Source organism: Drosophila erecta, unplaced genomic scaffold, assembly GCF_003286155.1.
Source record: "Drosophila erecta strain 14021-0224.00,06,07 unplaced genomic scaffold, DereRS2 tig00000000-arrow-pilon, whole genome shotgun sequence".
In the NCBI taxonomy this organism is placed as follows: domain Eukaryota; kingdom Metazoa; phylum Arthropoda; class Insecta; order Diptera; family Drosophilidae; genus Drosophila; species Drosophila erecta.
The window spans coordinates 22,966,441-22,984,846 of NW_020825194.1; the positions used below are offsets into that span (position 1 = coordinate 22,966,441).

The 18,406-nt window shown below is 41.3% G+C and overlaps 1 protein-coding gene across 9 annotated transcripts in view; it reads left to right on the top strand.

Annotated features, from left to right (window-relative positions):
* LOC6553780 (putative transcription factor capicua) overlaps nt 1–18,406 on the top strand; it is a 44,539-nt gene that overhangs the window by 14,061 nt on the left and 12,072 nt on the right. For all 9 annotated transcript variants that reach the window (XM_026975863.1, XM_026975855.1, XM_026975862.1 and 6 more), the window contains exons 3-5: nt 15,789–17,015; nt 17,085–17,225; nt 17,552–18,273. In XM_026975863.1, coding sequence (XP_026831664.1) covers nt 15,921–17,015; nt 17,085–17,225; nt 17,552–18,273 — 1,958 coding nt within the window. In that variant the 5' untranslated portion in view covers nt 15,789–15,920. The remainder of the gene's footprint in view (nt 1–15,788; nt 17,016–17,084; nt 17,226–17,551; nt 18,274–18,406) is intronic.

Here is an 18,406-nt window from a genome sequence, read left to right on the forward strand (position 1 = left end):
TCAAATCTGCAAATACAGAAAAATGTGATCATAACGAATAGAAGGGAAAACCAAAATAAACTCTATATGGATATATAAATAAACTATAACCATCTATATTTTTATAACCGTTACTCTTAGAGTAAATGGGCATACCAGATTCGTTCAAAAGTATGTAACAGGTAGAAGAAAGCGTTTCCGACCATATTTTTGATCGATAACCGAGTCGATCCGTATGAACGTCAAGATCTGAGGAACTATAAAAGCTAGAAAGGTTAGGCATGCAGATTCCAGATGTCAACGCAAGTTTGTTAAATGATGACGCCCACAAACCACCCAAAACGGTCACGTCCAAACCTTTTGAAACAATTTTTAATTTTCCTTTTAATTCTTTTATTTTTGCATTTTTGTTACCAATATTCCAGAAATGATGAAATTATTTGTTCGCACTTCCAATAGCTTGGTAACGGGTAACTGATAGTCCGGTAAAGCATCTTGTTGGAAATATTTCTGAATATTACAATATGTAGGTCCATTTATGTAGGTTTGGATTATTAAAATTATTGTGTGCATTGATATTTCTATGATTTCATTTATGAATATTTGACTTATATATTTCATGCATAGTTTTGCTGATATATGTAACTATTATTGTTCAAGCACATTAAAAGATAACATTTTGTGCAAATAGTCGTTTTCACAACTCCGATAAGCATATTAATGTATTTCTGTATTCTACGAAACACACACTTAATGCCCATAAATCTTGACCCAATGTTTGTTTTCTTTAAATTTGTGTAGCCATTGTGAACATACATACGAGTATGTATGTATGCACATAGTTTGCAGAGGTAATTCTCACTCGGGCGGGCAAGCGAACGAACAAGCTGGAAAAAATCGACCAAAAAAAAGGAAACAACCAAAAATTTGCACACATCATAAACGATAGATTGCGGCTCTAGAAAGTTATTAATTCGTTGGCGCCACTCAATCAGCCACCAATGGCAAGAACAACAACGAAGGCGTCGCGGTGTCGCCATCAGTCAAAGTTCTTGTTTGATTTACATGTTTATCTTTATCGACTTGTCTGAGTGTGCTGAATAAATTATACAACAAATATCCCAACATTCATGCAATCTCTCGCCACATACTATACATATCTATCTACCCGGCTGAATTTTGTTGTTTGTTGTCCCCAAAGCCGCCTTTTTGGTCAAATTGAGTTGTGTTAAGTTTCACACATAACCGATACGAGCAACAGCTGCTTTATATGCATGGGCAACAGTAAAAATCAACTTGGCTAAATACAACTCCCGCCACAAAAGGCAATAATGTTATTAAGTAAGTTTCTCGGAAATCCAGATCCAAATCAAACTACGCACAGCCCCATATCTATGAAGAGCAACTTTTAAAGGTATTTCTTACGCTAACCATCCCCCTTCAAACTGTCGCCTCAATTTCGCCCCAAACGGAAGGGGGGAAACGGATATAATTCTTTCTTGGCGTCTGTTTGCCAGTTCCACAGAATACCTAGAAGCGCAGCTGCTATTTACTCAATTTAAACCAGCAATATATAGATATACATATGTATGTACATAAATATTTCTAAATTACTAATGTATTATTTCTTTCCCCGTTCTTTTCAGGTATGTACACCAAAGTTCGATTACAAAATATGGTTTTGAGAGGGATTTCTTATAAATGAAGTTTATACAGTGAATACAGCGAAATTGTGGTAAACAATCCTTAATTAGTAGATTGCTAATTTAAATACATATATTAAATATAAAACAATTTCAGGCCTAAAATCTAAATTCTCAATGATTGGATGCTTGTGATCATTTCTATGCCTATTTTTATAGATTGTTTGTTTAGAATCTACAGACAAGACCCTAAGTTCATCTATATGAGCAAAAATGGCAGCCCTACAAAAACATTTATTCAGTTTGTGAACTGATATGATATGGTGATTCTCGCTGAACTTCGGCCATTACATGGGCACGTTTCTTATATGCAACCTTGATTTTCCAAGCGCATTTTTTGTCGCCTTTTTAAAGGTCTTGTCATCATTTTTCATTATTTCACATGCATCAACAAAATGCACATTTCGTGTAGGTCTTTGTTGTTTTTCTTGCATCTTTCTTTGCTTTATAGTGTGCACAGTATAGTATTATATTTTATTTTTGCCCAACCTAATCAGTTACAAAAGCAAGCGGGAGCGACGTGCTTGGGTTTGTCGTGATTGCACTTTTAATTTACTACGGTCGTAGTACGAAATCGTATGCTCATACGATGCATATATGCATGCATGTATGCAATATGTACATATGTATTATTATAATACTGCACAGCAGATATGCGAGTTAAAGCTGAAACCGGCCGGCCCACGCAGCCAAATGGACGGCATACTACAAAAATCGGGTTGCCAAGTCGGGGGTACCCAGTACCCCAATCCCCCGATGCCCCAAACCCCCAATCCCCGATTCGATTCTACGGCCTACACAGAAAATGCGCTTGTTCTCCGCATTGACACGATTCCCGACGACCCTCGTGGCTTGATTGGAGGGTAATCAGGCGGGGGTTGGGCTTAAATCTTAGATCCAATGAAATTAATTAATGAGTGGCTTGTCCCAAAAGCGTGGGCCGTTTCTCTTTCCTTTGTTTACTATCGTTATTATGTTTTTTTTTTTTTTTCTTAGCCAGGCGCCTACTGGCGGCAAAACCTCACTGATTATTCGCGTAGGCGTTCGTTTCGAGCCCAAGTTTATTGTTTTCACTTATCGTATTGTGAAAAGGGTCTTAAAAGCTTTGATTGTAAAATATAACTAATTTAACATGTCAAAACGATCTGCTCGAAGATCCGCCACGATTATAACATTGATTTCTAAATGTGAATGAAAAATGTGAATGATTTTCTTCGAAAATTTGATGTGTGCTCTTGATTTGAAAGTAAAACCAGAAAATCAGTAGTTGTACTCACTTACATTCCTTTGTTTAAATATTTATAGAAGAATTGCTTCACCGGTTATGATATTGCATTTGAAAAGCAGAAAAATAGGACATTTTCTCTGATATTTGTACATTATGTTTAGGATGATTTTGTTAGGCATAATCTCAAAAAATGGTTGAGCAATCCATTCTTTTTAGTCCTCGGGAAGCCCCAAACCAATTAGATATTAATTACATTATCTTAATGCCCACACAAGTAATCAGTTTCCTATCACCTTAGTTTCCAATAATTGTGAAATTCGAAGTAAAACAAAGAAAAATGGCGTAGAGATCGTCGGATATTGACTAAGCTTCAGCCCAGGGGCGCAGCCAAAGGGGCTCAGATGGCATGGGAGCGGGGATCTGTCGCAATCCCCCATTTCAAACTACGCACCTGAACCACTGACTCAGCCACCTGCTAAACAAGTTGGTAGCACTCGGTGGTTGGGTCTCTGGAAAGCGTGTCATGAGTCAAGCCGCAGTTTCAGAAACGTGGTACCCAGTGCCGTGCCACGCCACACATGTGGGCACATTTTCATCTGACGATATGATTAACCCACGACCTTTTGGCCGGCGGTCCCTGACATTATCCTTTTGGTTCGCACTTTCCTGTTTGCTCAACACAAGGCGAGAATAGACAGAACCAACAGGGCCCCAAACTCAAAAATAATACTTACGACTCGGACTCTGTTTGCGCTTAGATACACATATTTGTTTAGGTCTCTTGGTCAATCAACGAAAAAGGAGGAAAAATGAACTTGCCATGTTTAAATAAATAATTTTCAAGGTTTATTTTTAGGCCCTTCTTGGGCACCAGAGCTCACAAAAGGCCAGTAAGCCAGTAAGCAATTGCTACAGATGCGGGGGGATCGGTTAAAGTCGGTGGGGGCATTGTGGGCATTTTGGGAATCCAAATTGAACGGAAATGGGGCTTAAGTTAAAGTGTGATGGTAATGGAAATGTCGACCAAATTGCATTTAAATTAGACGTTCATTTTTCATAGGAATCGCTTAAATATTGGGGGTTACATGGTAAAGTGAAGACAATAAGAAATTCTATACGTTCAAGTTACAAAATCTTAATCATCGAAATAATGAATTATTGTGTAATTCCTTATGCGTGGTCTAATTCATGCCTAAATGAGGTAATTTTTCTACGTTCGAACTAATACAATTTCAAGCATTTCATTATTTAAGTCGGAGCTCTCTAATTCATCATCTAGCTCATTATTTTCCGAGGTCCTATTTCCTCAAAGCCTCGTGCTCCGATCTGAAATTTGAGATAAGCCACGCAATTAGTGGCTACATAAACAGACGGCAGCAATAACAACACGGCCATCGTCTCCAAAATGTGGTCAAGTAAATAGAGTGACAAGCCCGCGACTGCAACCCGGCCAAATGCCTTCAATTTGAGTTTATTTATTTATACCCAGGCACGCATTTCCTTGTCGTGCCTGTACGAAGGGTCTAACCGGGTCTTACCTTTCCCCCAGAACCTCGGCCTTCTGGATGGAGATAGCATGGAAATGGGAATGGAAATAGGGCCGAGAACAAAATAGGGCCTGACACGAAGCGGCACACACGCATTTTGCTAAGTGGTGTCAAATATTTACATGATATTATATTTCGATTTTCTATTTACCTCCAACAAGTTAACTTTTGACTCGATGCTCGTGTTCTAAAAGCTCTCTTATCTTCTAGACTTTTTTTTTGTAAATGCCACAACATTTTTTGAAAACAGGATAATTTTAAAATAATAATTTACGATTGTAAAATAATATGACTATACAGTTATATTATATTAAGCCTATATTTCAGATTAACTCTTTCAGATTAACTCTTCATTTAAATACCATAAAAATGACAAACCACATATCAAATACCAGATATTCAATTGACCTATATATCGGTGATGTGTATTTATTCAGAATCTCCACTATCAAGTGCTCCACTTTCAGAGATATCGCTGAGCTCATTTGTTTTCCCCTTGTTAGCGGAACATTATTTGTCATGTTATTTATAGTTAATTGAGGTGTGCAAGCTGGCGCCTGTTGAAGCCAATTACAGCGAGCTAACTTGGTTAGGACCCTTGGCCAGCTTAGCTGATGACGCTGACCAGCACTCAGTCACTTCCTCATCCTTCATCCTCATGCCTCTCATCGGATGCTTCGCTATCACCATCGGCATCGCCATCCTTGAACACACGCTTCAGATATATTTGCCCCCGGTTCGAAAGGTGAGGCACAAAGCGCAAAGAGAATGGACGATGCCGAAGATTGCAGGGAAAACTGAGTGGGAAAACCCAGTGGACGGGGAAAGCCACTTAGCCAGCAGCTGACGCACATAAAACTCTCCTTCTGTGGGCGGTGGCATCCCTATAAGGATATATTCTTGGGATTGCCCATGCTCATCGCCATGCCAGCGCACGTTCCAAACGGGGAAACGTTTCCTCGGCCAGTAGGCAAATGAATTTTCCTTTTTCCCCAGCATTTTCCCCCTTTTTTAGGTGCTAGTGCTGTTGTGCTTCGGTTTGAGTAAATCAATTTGAGACTCGTGTTATGCTAGGAAACGACTACAAAAGTCTTGTTCACAGTTCATTCCTCCCCTATCCAATAAAGCTGATGAGGATGAAGTCCTGGCCTGCCTTTGACACTTGTGGCCATAATAGTTTGCTCTGAAAGCCGGTCCCCTAATCATTTTTCCTTGCATCCGTCCGCCTTCTGCTACTTCTGCTTTACTTAAGCAAAGAAAACTGAATTCTAAAGATTTCTCTCCCCTATGCTGGGTTTGTTTTTCTTGCCTTTATGGTTTTTGATATTCATTTGTCGCAGAAAGCACTCTGTGCACTTTTGGGTTGAAAAAGGGTTTGCAACGAATGCTAGGCAGCCCACTACCGCTGTCAGAGTTGCTTAACAAGTAGTAGACTGAAGAAGTGTACGAGTATATCATTTTTGGCCTTTAATAAGTTTATTAAGCATTTCATTCCAATAGCAAAGCAAAAGAAAATATTAAAATCTATTACGCCTAATTCGAAGCCAATAAGCAGTCCCATTTCCCACTCAATAGCCAAGTTGGTTTCCTAACAGTTTTACCAACTAACTTTTATCACTTTACTAAGCTTACCCGAAGTCTCCCTCCCCCACTGAGTTATCGGGCCAAAGTTTTCTTCTAGCCTTATTAGCGTTGTTAGTTGGCCCAAAGTTGATAGTAAAGTTGAACGGGGCACGTGCGTTACCTTGTTTTTCACGACTCTGATTCAATGCCTTTTATTGATTTTTATATTTTAAAACTTTACTATATTTGCTATTAAAAAGAACGGGCAAGCCAATCGAATTATAAAATTTTAAATTAAGTTCACAATTTGGTGTATTTTCCAAATTATTTGTTTGCGAAGAAATTTGTTATTTTATGTTCGTTCTTATCGTTTCTTTGAGTTGTTGTTTTGCGTCGAGAAATTCCAAACTTATCTGTGTTTAAGTAGCACTCGTAAGTAAATGAATCACTCACGAAAAGAGAAAGAATTTTACTTTGAATGATTGTACCAGCTGCAAAGTAAACAAATAAACATTAAAATAGTCATACGCGTATTTTAAGTAATGCATAGTAGTGAGTATAAAATTTACATTTTTTTACACACACCAATTGCCACCCTTAAACTCTCGCTAGGGAATTAAGTTGATAAAAAAAAAACACATTTTTTAATGCCCACCATAAGCTACGGTTATAAAACCGTCACTAGGTACAAACAAAAAAAGGAACAATTCAAAAATATATATAAAAACACATCTCCAATGTATTTGCAATCTCACGCAATGAAATCACAATACTCCGAGGCACTAAAATAGCAGCAGAATTTGCATTTAGAGCTCAATCAAATGCATTTTTCATAGAACAAACAACGAAACCGTCATGCACACACACATAAGTAAGCAAATCATATATGTATATCGCATTTTTATGCATTTGTTCAATGTATTTGCACTTTTTCTGCTTTCATAAATATTTGATGGTGAACATTGCATAAGAGCAGCAAAATTGAAATCTTAAATGAACGGAGTAAACAAGAATAGGGTTGCCATCTTGATGGACGAGTCCACAAAACAATTCCACAATCGGAGGCGTGAGACTGTGGAATTGCAAGAATTGCCAAGTACATTTTTGATGGAAATCGATTTCAAGTTACGGCAATTATAAAAAATTTTCCGGCATTCCACGGGATACATGGGAACGTTCTCATGTGCTGTATTTGTCGGTCGTATTGTGGTTTCGGCCCAATTTGAATTTTAAATTATATTCGCAATCAAGTCATTCAGTTGGGTGTGTTTGAGAATTGGTATCGGTAACATAAACTCATCGAAGGTGGTTTTGAGAAGTGTTATTGAATCAATTACGACCAAACACCTAATCTTTTCATACACATACAGGTTATGTATAGAACACGATTATTACACCAATGAAGTGAATTAGCTCCAATTTTAATGTTTAAAGCATTTATAGAAGAGACTCTAAGTCTACTACTTTATAAATGGTTTGCAATCAGTTTACGATTGTAGCAATTTATGGTGGAATATCGCCAATCATATTCCCATATACTGTTTAAAATGCCCGTCTTCGGCTAAGATTTGAAATGATTTCCCCACGATCCTAAATCATCAAAGTCGGTAAACTAATGACAACAATGTGGCCAGCAACATTTCTGTTTATGCCGAAATGTTGCCGTTCTAAGCCAAATAAAATTTTCGTTTAACCCACTGGCAGCGGGCAAAGACAAATAAACAAAAAATAGGAAAAACAAAATCGGTTACTGGCAGGGCTGACTTAGGCACAGTTCCAATTTCTTTGTGACCAACCGACAGCTATTGACACGAACGAGAGAAGCTGATGCCCGTGGGTTCTTTCCTCTTTTTTATATATATTTTTTTTTTTTTGCTCCATCCGCAATCCATCCCCATGCAGTAGCACGCCATTAAGCACAGAGCTTTGGCTGTTTATTCTTTTGAAAATTTTTTTTGTTTATTTTTATACTTTTTTCCAGCTTAACTCTTTGCTCATGCGCCTGATCACCCCTTCCTCTAATCGCCATCATATAGGGAGATAAAAAATATCTGAATTTAAATTACTCTTTGGAAGGACATTTATAGCCCATTAATGACTTATCATCGAACCGGTGCAATAGTAATTATAAATATGAAATGCTAGATAATGCCAAAATATTGATGTGAAAGTCTTGCTAAGTATTTAAGAGATAATAATGGCAAGTTTTAAAACAATGATTTTTCCAGTGCACATCCCTATCGCCTTCGGCGGCATATTGCATTGAAATTTGCAACACATTCCACTTTGTTGGCTCTTTGCTACCGTTTGACGTTTGAGTCGAAAAAGGGGTGAATAAGTTGGTGAATGGTGGCTGGATCGCGGGGGACTGCCAAAGAGGCAGAAACAAGAAAAAAGTTCAGAAAAAAGAAATGATTTAATGCAGATTTTATGCGCCATACTTTTCCACAGCCTTTGGCTCCTGTTGCTATTGTCGTTTCTGAATCGCAGTCACTCTGCTGCTCTGCATTGTCATATATAATCATGATCACGATCATGATCGTCAGCCAACGACTGTCATTGTTTGTCAACCAATACGATGGCAACATTTTAATATATTTGGCAACGGGGCTTTGAGTTTCCATCGTATTGCTTATTTATTTAGAACTGCAGTTGTCGTTTGTGTAATTGAAGTCCACGTCTGTTTGCATAGAAAATATTTTGAAATGGAATAGTTGTTTATAGTTCGGTTCTTATTTTGGGTACATTCTTGAGGAACTTAAGCGCATGTTTGTTGAATGATGTTACCACGCCCACAAACCGCCTTTAAAAAATGTTTTGAATTTTTATCATTTTTTGTTAGTTTTGTAATATTTTGCCACGCCCACTCTAACGTTCACAAACCTCCCAAAACTGTCACTCCCACACTCCCAACAAATTTTATAACTGATTTGGTGTTATTATCTAAATTCCAAAAATCTCTTAAATATATAGAAAATCTGCTCCATAGCTGGCCACTCAAACGGTACTCACTCACTCAAGTGCAAGTACACTTCATATGAAACGATAAGTTCACTGATCTTTCGCTACACACATTGCTACAGCCGGAGTGCCATGTATTTTAAGTACTAAATTGTTTCTTAACTGCAATTAGCTGGAAACACCAGGCGACAGATCGGCCAACAACATTAGCGGCTGTAATCATGATGGCGATGATGGCCAGGAAAAATTCTTGGGCTGACTTCTCTGGCGCTAGACACAGCAACAATTTTAATTAGTCTGTGGGCCCAGGCAGAAACTTTTCGCGACATTGGCAAATTAATCGAATTGCATTAAAGCCAATTAAGCGACTGCAACTAAATGTGCTGGAGAAATACATATGTACATACATACGTACAGTGGCTTCTCGAAGGCGCCAAAATGCTATTTCCCCTTTAATTGTTGCCCCTCTGATGTATTTTGTTGTAATCAAGGAGATGTAAACTCGTCTGGCAACCGTTAAAGTTGTATTCTTCGTTTATTTAATTTTGGTTTATATTTGCACGAGCTCGAGAATTCGTTGGGTAGATATGATGTAGAAGAGCTGACACTATCGCGGTTCCTCATCGGGCTTACAGTGAGGTCCCCTAAGGTTGTCCTTCCATGATCAGAAACCACTACAGATATTGTTGTTAAAGTTTTATAGTTAAAAGCAAAATTATATGCTATCTTACAACTGGTGTATACCAAAATCAAAAATTATAGGGTATTATACGATTGTACACCCTTTTAAATGCGACTTGTTTCGATCTTCGCGGTCTGTTTTACCCCACTGTAGCATTACATTTCTGAAATACACTGTTCTACGGTATAATTTTAAAGACGATTTAGGTGCAAATGCCATACCGTTTTTGAAGAAATGTACACTTTCCGCACGAGGACTAACAATGTTTATGTTGATATTAAAAGACTGTAAAATTAACCGTTTAAAACTCGATTAAACAAACACATTTTGGTATTAAAATTTGAATATCAGATAGGAATTAAATGGAAACCGATGCAGACACGATTTAGTCGAAACACCAATTTTGTCGCCTTGATGAAGTTGCACTGTTTTCCGCATTTTTGCATTATTCGCCCCGTCATCTTATCGTTTGCCCACTGCAATCAGTCGCCGTCGCCCGCGCTGCTCCACATTACAATTTTACTCCGCACAACAGTGGGACCAAAGAAAAAAGCAAACAAAAATGGAAAATAAGAAATGTTTTCTGCCTCTCCTGGTATTTTCCTCTGCTTCCACAATTTCGCGCGCTTCGTGTTGCCAGGGGCAGGCTGCAAGGGTATTGGTGTTGGTGTAGGCACTTGCACTGGTATGGGGCCCTTCGAGTCCCCAACGTGCACACACACACCCAAGTGGTCGTGGCACGTCGTCTTTACTACTCTGGAGAAAAAGCCCAACGAGCGAGCGAAGGAACACGATAGTGCCCCTTCGTCAGCTTTCAACATCCAGCAGCATCAAGCATACAACATTTCGCATCGGCCTTTTTCATTCTTCTACACTGCATTCTTATATTCCTCATAGTGCAACTGCAACAACAACAAAAGCAGCGGCAGCAACAACAACAGTCGCAGAAGCTCAAGCACAGCGCATACAAATATTTTACGCCATGCAAAAGCGAAACGCTAAAAATGAGTAAAGGCTGCAGAAACACACAAACAAACAAGCATACACACACACTGCATAAATATGTGTAGATATCACAGGCTGGGACACAAAAGTGGGATAAATAGTGCAAACCGAAAAAGTTTATACTCGTATACAACTGAATTCCTTAGTAAGCGACGGTTTTTTCCAACTCGAGCTCTATTAAATTTTTATTAAAAATCAAATAACATGTTGAAAAAAAATAGCAGCCAATCTAATTAAATCTAATTAATCTAATCTAATTAATTTAAACCTTAATTGATTAATAAGATTTTATTATAGCAGACAGTGTAAGCAATAGCAACATTTTCTAAATTTTATGACATGAACAAAGGTCACTCCTCATATGGGCTTGAAATCAGGTCAGTGTGATGCACTTTTCCAATTCTCATTGCATACCTACGAGCGTTATCCTTGGCGATCTTAGGATCTTAGCACTTTACATCCTAATATCGTATTCTATGATTTCATTACCTTGTTATGGACTCAAATATCATAAAAACGATAAAATGATAGATAAAGTGGTTCTATTTATTATACAATTTAAACGTTAAACTTTTAATTACCTTTATAAAGAGAAATTGCTCTAAACCAGTTCTGTGAGAGGGACACTTGTTCTATTTTTGTGGCCCCGGGTGCTTATCACTGTTACACGCGCCAATGTAAAATCCTCCTGGGCTGCTACTGCTCTTGTTCTTGTTATTCCTGCTGCTGCTGCAGTGCATTGCATTCATGCGTGCCCGTGTGTGGGTACGCATGCTCGAGTGTGTGAGTGTGTGTAAGTGTTGACGACGGTGGAAGAGCGGCAGAGGGCGAAGGAGAGACGTATGCACGAGTTGTTTGCATTTACTCTACGCAAATGAGCGGCATTCGGCGTTTCTCGTTCTCTGATTTTCCTGGAGTGAAAAATAGTGGGTGGTGGGGGGCGAACAGAGTGGGAGGGGGAGGATCTGCTCCCTGCGCACAACTCACTCTCACTTGATGCTGATGCATTATTTTGTTGTTGCCTGCTTTGAATGACTAAGAGCGCACGTTTTTTGTTTTTGCTTTCAGTTGATTTGGGGAATGGGCGAAGGATTGTTGACGAGTTGGCAACAGCATAAAATACAACGTAAAAATGGCAGAAAAAATATGCACAGAAAAATCACAGCAAACAAATTCACAAACGCTAACTGCACTCCCCCGCTCATTCTCCCTTTCCATATCTCTTACTCCCTCTCGCTCTTTCGCTCGAGTGGGGTTACTGACATTGCAGCAGCCGGGCAGCGACGACGGCAGCGCAGTTGCTGCGTTTGTCCCGTTGCTAAGTGCATTGAGTGCGGGAGGGAGCGAGAGACAGAAAGGGGAGTAGCCCACTAAGTGAATGCGGGAAAGAGAGGTAGTAAATGCGAGATTAACTTTCTGCATGGACTTTTCGGCTCGCTCTCTTCTTCGTTGCTCGTGTGTTCTACACTTTTCGTTTCGTTTTCGATTTGGCGCCAAAACAAATGACCGTTAGGGTTCAAGGAACTCTCTAATTAGATTCTTCCATGTCCATAACAAATTTGCAGAGAAAAAAAAAATGTTGCCAAGTTTTAATATTGCTGTTGCAATAAAATATAAAGAGAAATGTATTTTATTGTACGTGGATAGGATTTGAGCCTAAGCTCTTCTACATATGTATGTTGCGTTTCATTAGAAATGTTGAGTACATTTATTAATATTTCCGGTGTAAAAAATTCACTCTACTACATCACTAAAACATGTTGTCGTCTCGTTCTCACGCATGTCTTGAATTCAATTTAGCACGACTGCATTCAGATCGATCGCGTAGGTTTTAGTATTGGTATTAGCAATAGCTTGCGTGTGTGTATGCGTCATAAATCTGAATATGCCAATTAACAACAGCAGCCAACAATAACTAACTAAAACAATAACAGCAAAAGCCAAGTGCAATGAGAGCACAAGAAATTGACATGCATGCCAAATGCAGTTGCTGAACCACATCATAAAAAGCAACAATGGCAACAATAAAGACAATGCAGATGGAAATGATGGCGATTGAAACAGTCACACTCACACTTGCTGGACTTACACACAGGCCAACCAACACAGACGCTAAAACACGAATGACAAAATTGCTAAAATTTTGGCAATGGGAAGTACAATAAACAGATAACTGTAATAATGCACAAATGCACACATTGCATTGCAAGGTTTTGGATTTTATGCCAGTTAAATGGCAAGGAAATCCCATTGTCTGCCAATTGAACAGATGAATGTTCACAGCTAAGTTAATCATCAATGAGGTATATAAATCGTTTATTTATCTAAAGGCTTTAAAAAGTATTACTAAAGCAGTTTATTTTGACCAATGGAAGCAGTCTTCGATTGGCTATTAAATTTCATAAGTGGATGACGTGGTCAAGAGAAATTTGTACCTCTATCATGCCAATTAAGTACTTAGTACCGAATAACCGTTCAATTTATGCGATGCTTACTGTTATACGATCTAGTGATCTATTATGGATTTTTTTCATTTGCAAATAAAGTTTTCAAGACATTTTCGAAGCTGTGGTTATAACCATCCAACTGTTGAGTACAGTTGTAACTTACATGTTTAATCTGAAATATACTCGTATATGGAATATGGATTAACTAGTGATCTAGTTATCGTTCATCACAATACAGTATCACTCTCCTATTTCACTGGCCGTTTGAAGCTGTAAAATGCACACAAGATCCGGACTCGCAGCCATCAAAGTAAAGTTAAGAGCGCTGGATATGGTTAGATTTACTTAGGCACGCATCGGTAGCAACCCAACCCCCTTTCCCCCCTTGATGTCGTTTTCTATGACTGAGCACAAACACAAGCACCCAGAACACTCCCACACACGCCCTGTGCTGCAACGCATGAACAAATATAGAAGATATGCTGTTATTTACATAAAAGCTTTATAAATATGTGCATAAGCTTGCCACCGTGTGTGTGTGGGTGGGTGTGTGCGGAGGGAAGGGGTCCATGCTGATGGTGTAATGGTGTGTGCATGTGAGCATGTGTCCAACTAATCGCAAGTCGAGTTTTTAGCCGGATCCTGAGGCTCACTCCTCATCTGAGGCACCATGTTCAGCTTACTGCCGTCTGACGCAAATTCTCTTGGTTCTTCAAAAATCCGTCAATGGCACTGGAAGAAATTTAGGAGCCCAATTTAAATTATGGGGCTAGTCCGCTAAAATGTGTAGCCTTGAGTCATTATTTCTTACAAAGAATGTGATTGCTAATATTAATAATATGGTAATAATTATCTATTTTAAAAGTGTTGATGTATAAAAGTGGCCCATTGCACCTAAAGGGTTCACAATTTTCCCAACAATAATTGGATACATTCTATGCGTAAGCCTTGAAAGCTACCTTTTCTGGGGCGACCTTTCCTTCCTGCATATTTTCCGCCTAACGTATCCTTGTTTTTCCCAGTGTGTGCTGGCGCTTTCCACGCTTGCCCCAACAACTGTACCAGACACCGTGTCTGCCACCTTTGAGCGTCTTCTTCTCGCCTCTGCAACGCCGCCCTTGTGGATTTTTCCTAACAATTGCAAGTCGCTGGTGGCAGCATAGCAACCGAAAGCGCGAAAGCCCTGGCCGCAGTAATGAAAAGCGAGCTGGAAAAAAATTGGTTGGGGGAGGGGAAGGGGAAAATAAAGCAATCATTGCACTTGTCCCGCGCAGCAGCAACAACTGCTAACTGCAACAACAGTATGGCCAAGGCTGCAGGTTTTTCATTTTTCTTTCATTTCTATATTCATTCCTGGTTGCTACGTTGCCTCAATTTAGCTTCGTTCCCTCTGTGTCTGTGTGTGTGCATTGTGTCTGCATTGGTGGTGGTATCGCATAGTACGTGTGTATGGGTTTAAGAGCTCGCCCACAATGGGCGTGGCAGTCATTTCCCGCAATTACGCCTACACACAACCGACCTGAGTTGGGGCTACAGTGCGATGTAGATGGATGCGGACTGTGGATGGAACTGTGGACTGTGGATCAAATTGAAAATGGAAATGGCATTGGAGGAGATGCTCCTGCGATAAGCCGTATTTGCAGCCGCTGCCACCGAGATGTGGCAACTCTGCCTAACGGTCGTATACGTATCATGCCCAGAAGTATGCAACACTTTTGTGGGCCCTTCGTCTGATGAGTTGAGAGCAAATAAGAAGGACTGAGATGATAAGGATTGGGTAAATTAATTGGGGAGCGTGAGGGACTACAAGTTATATCAGGTGGAATACTAAGACATGGTGTTTTTAGCTTCTTACATTATATTACTTCACTTATGTGTACTGTTACATATTAAAATGCAGTTTCCTCATAAAGAGCATGCACTTATTATAAACATTTGGGTTACATCAAACATTATCCCATCTAATACGTAACTACACGTAGTAATGATAGAAACTAGTTCAGAATCACTAGAAATGCATAATAATTGCCAATAAACCTTACAAGTTACTGAATGAACCGTAATGAGATGATGAAGTCCCTTCGGAAATATTCATTGCCATGTGGTTGTGTAAGCCATTCAGTGCTTAACCTGGTATACACCTTCCTTTAGTCCCCATTTAAAAAAGTCGAGGCTGTTCCAATTGGACCTCCAATTGCGCCTCTCTGTGTGTGGGTGTATTTGTGGTTTCTGGATGATTTTGACTTTTTGTGCAACTGTACGTCCGTCAGTCTGTGTGGCTTTGGCATAAAATGTTTTAAGTGTCATTTATATTCATTTTTACCCTTTTTTTGATTCCGGCTGCAGCCACGCCCACCGCCCACAAGCCAGCCCAGACCACTGGACGTCTGTGCAAATTAAAATGTTTCCGTTGTCGTTGTCGTTGTCGCAAATTCGCACACAGACACACTCAGAAGGAAAGAGAGAGCCATAGTTGGACGAGATTGAATTTTATGGCCCGACGTCGGGCGCCAGAGTTTCTGTGAGTCCTGTGGATCGTGGCAGGATGTCAGGGTTGTCCGGATGCGGATTACACTAATTATGAAATGACATCGACAACGACGTCGTTGATTTTAATGGTTTTCTGTTGTCAACCCAATTAACAAATTTTCTCGCCTTTCGCTTCGATTGCAGGAAGGATGCTGCTGATGTCACCGCCGTTGCAGTAGCAACACCAATCCCAGAAAGCTGAAGGAAAATCAACCCCTGCTGCACCCACTCCTCCCTCCGAGAACAAGCCACACACATGTTGCTGCCACAACTAAGATGCTCAGCGCTGCCAATGCAACTGCAACAGCAACACATGGAGCAGCAGCAGTCGCGCTTGCCGCAGCCGAGACTTATGTCATAACAAACAAACAGCAGCAACAGCAGCATCAGCAGCAGCAACAAGTATTTGTTGTCGCCGCCAACAAAATGGTGATACCAGCAACGGGAGCGACGATCGCCGGTATACCAACAGCAACAACAACAGCAGCCGCCGAGTCAACAGCAACGCAGCAACACCAGCATCAGCAGCAGCAGCAACATGTGCTGTTCCAGCCGCACCTACAGACAACAAGCGCAACTGCAGCAACCAGCACACCTCAGCAACAGCAACCACCTCAGCCGCGGCAGCATCCCAAGAAGCGAAAGTTCGATCCAGCCGAGCTGGACAAGACCGAGCAGCATCCCCAGCAGCAGCAGCAGCAGCACCAACAGCAGCAAGTGAGTCTGCAGAAGCAGCAGAAACCCGCCGACACATCTGGCAACAGCGATGGCCTGGCCAACGGCAATCAGCAGCATCGCATGATCGTGAGTTGCGGTGCAGGCGCCGGCAACAGCAGTAGCAGCAGCAACAGCAGCAGCAACAGTAACAGTAGCAGCGATATCAAGCAGCAGCAGCAGCAACGTATTATCATTGCATCCCCGCAACATGCCAGCGGTAGTACTTACAAGCAACATGTTGCCAGCGGCAACAATAGTCACGCAGCCACAATCAATCATCAACAACGCACACACACGCCCACAACCGCCGTCTACTACCAACAGCAGCAGCAGCAGCTACAACAGCAACAGCAACGTTTTAGCTTTAACTCAAACAATCAGCAACATGTACAGGAACAACACCAGCAGCAGCAGCAGCAGCCGCCGCAACAGCAGCAATCCCTGCTCGATCTCAGCGAGTGGAACAACACGCGTGTCCTAGCCAAAATCCAGAATAACTATGCTCCCGGGGTAATACGCCACGCCCAGGAGGCGTCTCCCGACTCAATACTCGTGGAATTCGATTCCACCGATTTGGGATTACTGCTATATACGGATGTGCTGCACCAGGGTCGTAACCATGTGATACTCGATGCCAGCCCGCCCATGGCGGATGTGAGTACCTCGAATTGAGTCTCTTTTGCCACCCAATATTCTAAAGGCTATTTTATCTTTCTCGATTAGATTACGCTGGATGCCCGTGTCTGCGTGCGCCAGCGGGTAGAAGGTCGTGGCTCCGGAAGCTTCGTCTACGTGGAGGGCATCATTACTGACATCAACCAGAACACGAAGCAATACAGCGTGCAACTGATCGGCGATGAAATGGTGAGGGCATTAGGATTGCTAAACTTATAGCTTTATACATTTTAAGTGATAATGGAATTCATGAGAACTTCTTTTTTGTTATGCGAATTGCTGAAATCCCCTTTTAAAGACTTTAAATTTCAATTTAATGATGACTAAGATGACTATTAACTTTTAACTTGAATGCTTTCTTTATGCAAGCGAAAATATCCAAATTATTTAATGCTAAGAAATTGCTTCGATACTTTGATAAACTCTAAAGTCTGTATGCGTCGTATTTATAAGTTTTTCACTTCTTTGAATGTTCTTACTTGCACTTATACTGGTACTACCTTGCATTTTTACAGGCCACTACCAAGGTAGTGCGTCGTGCCGATCTGCGGCTCCTGCAGCCGCCTTGGTGGGACGAGCTCAACGAACTGACACTGACGGGCGCAGCAAGTGCCAATCACGCATCCAGTGCCAAGCGGAAGGTGTCGGCAGCGGGAGCAGGAGCAGGAACAGGAGCAACAGCTTGCGAGGCGATTGCCGTGCCCAGCGGCAATATCGTTTACCCGAAAGCGGCCACCGGCACGCCATTGACCTTCGTGGCCACCCGCTATGATGGCAAGCTGCCCACGGCACCACCCACAACCTCCCTCCAGCAGACGCAGCAGCAACTGGTGAAACAAGAAGAGTATTACCGGACGACGGCCACGTCGCCTTTCCAGACGCGACCCCCCATCGCCGGCCCCTCCCACGGATCGGAGCAAGTGGTCCAGGCGACACAGTCGCATCCCCAGCAGTACAACGGCCTGGCGGACATCGTGATCTCCACGTGCAGCAATGGGCAGCACCTCAAGATGCAGCAGCAACAACAGCAGCAGCAGCAGTCGTCTCGGGGCTACGACGACTACGACTCGGACGACGAACTCAAAAGGGTCGGCATCGGATACTCGCCAGCGGCCGGCGACCTGGACACGGAGAAGATGAGCGCCTGCAGCAAGCGGAGCAGCATGCAGAGCCGCGGCAGCACGTCCAGTCTTCTCGACCAGAGGCTCACACCCCGATCTCATCCAGCAACACCAAGGTGAGCGGAAACCTTTTTTTAGCAAAATAAATATGGAAGTCATGGCTCACGATTTTCGTAATTAACGAATATATGTACTTGTATATTTTACAAGACTTGCCAAAAGTCTAGTGCTCATATGGTCATCGCAGTC